This window comes from Austrofundulus limnaeus, unplaced genomic scaffold, assembly GCF_001266775.1.
Source record: "Austrofundulus limnaeus strain Quisiro unplaced genomic scaffold, Austrofundulus_limnaeus-1.0 Scaffold644, whole genome shotgun sequence".
Classification (NCBI taxonomy): domain Eukaryota; kingdom Metazoa; phylum Chordata; class Actinopteri; order Cyprinodontiformes; family Rivulidae; genus Austrofundulus; species Austrofundulus limnaeus.
This window is the reverse complement of record NW_013953046.1, coordinates 126,867-129,155: the sequence shown is the minus strand read 5'-3', so window position 1 is coordinate 129,155 and position 2,289 is coordinate 126,867. Positions and strand designations below refer to the sequence as shown.

Here is a 2,289-nt window from a genome sequence, read left to right as displayed (position 1 = left end):
ATATTTAGGTATTTAGCTAAATACCTAAATATTTAAGTTTCAAGCTAAATATCTCAAAACTAAATATTTAAGTCACAAGCTAAATACTTATCTTGTTAACTAAATATTTAATTTGTAAGTTAAATATTTAGTTTATAAACTATGACATTTATAAAAGTATGAATCATACGGTGAAAAACTGACTGAAAAATAAATCTGTTCTTTTTTTTCTTATAAAAAGCTAAATAAAACAAAAATATTGGTGGTAATTTTTGACTGTAACTTTACAAACAGCAGCCCATGCATTGGCCTGATAAACTTTTAAGATTGTTTTACCTTTACCTTTCAGGTGAATGAAGAAGACCTTCTGCCCTCAGAAATAATGTTCACAGTGAAAACGCCTCCCCGGCTCGGTCATGTGGTCATGCTGAAAAACAGTTCAGATGACACGGCGTCGCCTGTCCTCGACTACATTCACTCCTTTTCTCAGGAGGACATTGATCAGGAACACATCCTTTATGTGTCTTCATCTATTCAGGTTTATGGCCTTTTATTTTATTCTACTGCCTTGATGTGGCAGCTTATTTCTTTTTATAATCAAACTGAGGATAAAGGCAGGTAAAAAAAAAACTGCCTGTAAAGACTTACTAGTGAATATTATTGATGTCAACATGTTTCTTTTTCAGGGCTATGACTCCTTCACAGTGGATGTCAGTAATGGTTATAACACACTGGAGGACCTGCACATCGACGTGAACATCGTGCCCCGCTTTATTCCCATCCAGGCTTTCAACTTTTCAGTGAAAGAAGGTCTAAGCAGAGCAATAAATGAAGAGATTGTCAACATCTCGCATCCTTTCTACAGCTTAGCAAACATCGACTTCTCTGTGGACGAGCCGCCACGACACGGTGAACTCCGCAACCTGAATGGGGACGAAGTCACTTACTTTCCCTGGGACGAGGTATGTTGGCTTTGTGTATGTGGTGATACTGTATTCTTTTGTTCTTGACTTTTTCTTTATGTGTGGGCGGGATTATGGCAGGGGCGGCTGTGGCAGAGGGGTTAGGGGGGTTGTCCTGGAATAGGAAGATCACCGGTTCAATCCCCGTCCAGTTGTCTCAGTTATTGTGTCCTTGGGCAAGATACTTAGCTCCTAATGCCTCTGATGTGTCCCATCAGTGTATGAATGTGATTGGCACTGATTAGTCTCAACAATGCCAAAGATTTTTCAGGTGGCTGTGCAATGGCAAATGGTAAATGGTAAATGGACTGTACTTATATAGCACCTTTTTATACAACCAGGTCACTCCAAGCTCTTCACACTACAATCTGTGTCCTCATTTACACATTCACACAGCACTCTAATAGGTCTCTACAAAGTGAACAAGTAGAAACACAACACAGCAATGGGTGAGTGAAATAAAGTCACAAAACACTCCATCCTTTATGGTTTCTGAAAATGCCACGGCCAAGTCGAGGCCACTCTAACTTTTCTGGCTGGAGCCCTCTATCTCCATCTGAGTTTTGTTGGCAGTCATCAAGCACAGAAACATCTGCACCTCTTCAAAGCATCACAGTGTTGGTTTATGTCTTGTCATTTTAATAAATGTGCTATATATTTAAAAATAAATAAAAACATATGCTGTGGTCGCAGGGTTTTAAAAATGATGGGTTTAATTCTTGTGAAAGAGGTCGTCTCATGATTGACATCTCTCTCTGGCCAATCAGTGGCCTGCAGTCTGCTGACATCAAATCTTCAGCTCAACTCAGCTTGCCTATATGCCATGGACATCCGGTCCAGCACTGGATGCCACTCCCAACACTTACGGTTCGCTGTCAACACAATGTTAGCGAAAGATTTTTTCACCCGACAACGACTCTTAATGATCTCCACTGTACAGAATTATCATATTACATGTACCAACATTAACACAGGAGACGTACAGGTCCAGCCATCCATCCATCCATTTTCTGTACACGCTTCTTCCTTTTCAGGGTTGCGTGGGTCACAGGTGCCCATATCCAGCAGTCACAGTGCGAGGGGCGGGGTACACCCTGGACAGGTCTCCAGTCCATCACAGGGACACACAAAGAGACAAACGAGACAAACAACCATTCACTCTCTCACTCACACCTAGGGACAATTTAGAGTTATCAATTAACCTAACAGTCATGTTTTTGGTCTGTGGGAGGAATCCTGAGAAAATCCATGCATGCACAGAGAGAATATACAAACTCTACCCAGAAAATTCCCCAGGCTGGGATTGGATTTGCAGTGTTTCCCCTATCATTATAGAAAGGGGGCGCCC

The 2,289-nt window shown here is 41.3% G+C and overlaps 1 protein-coding gene across 1 annotated transcript in view; it reads left to right on the top strand.

Moving 5' to 3' along the window:
• Positions 1–2,289, top strand: part of cspg4 (chondroitin sulfate proteoglycan 4) — a 183,228-nt gene that overhangs the window by 125,046 nt on the left and 55,893 nt on the right. The window contains exons 4-5 of the mRNA XM_014027385.1: positions 329–517; positions 666–941. Coding sequence (XP_013882839.1) covers positions 329–517; positions 666–941 — 465 coding nt within the window. The remainder of the gene's footprint in view (positions 1–328; positions 518–665; positions 942–2,289) is intronic.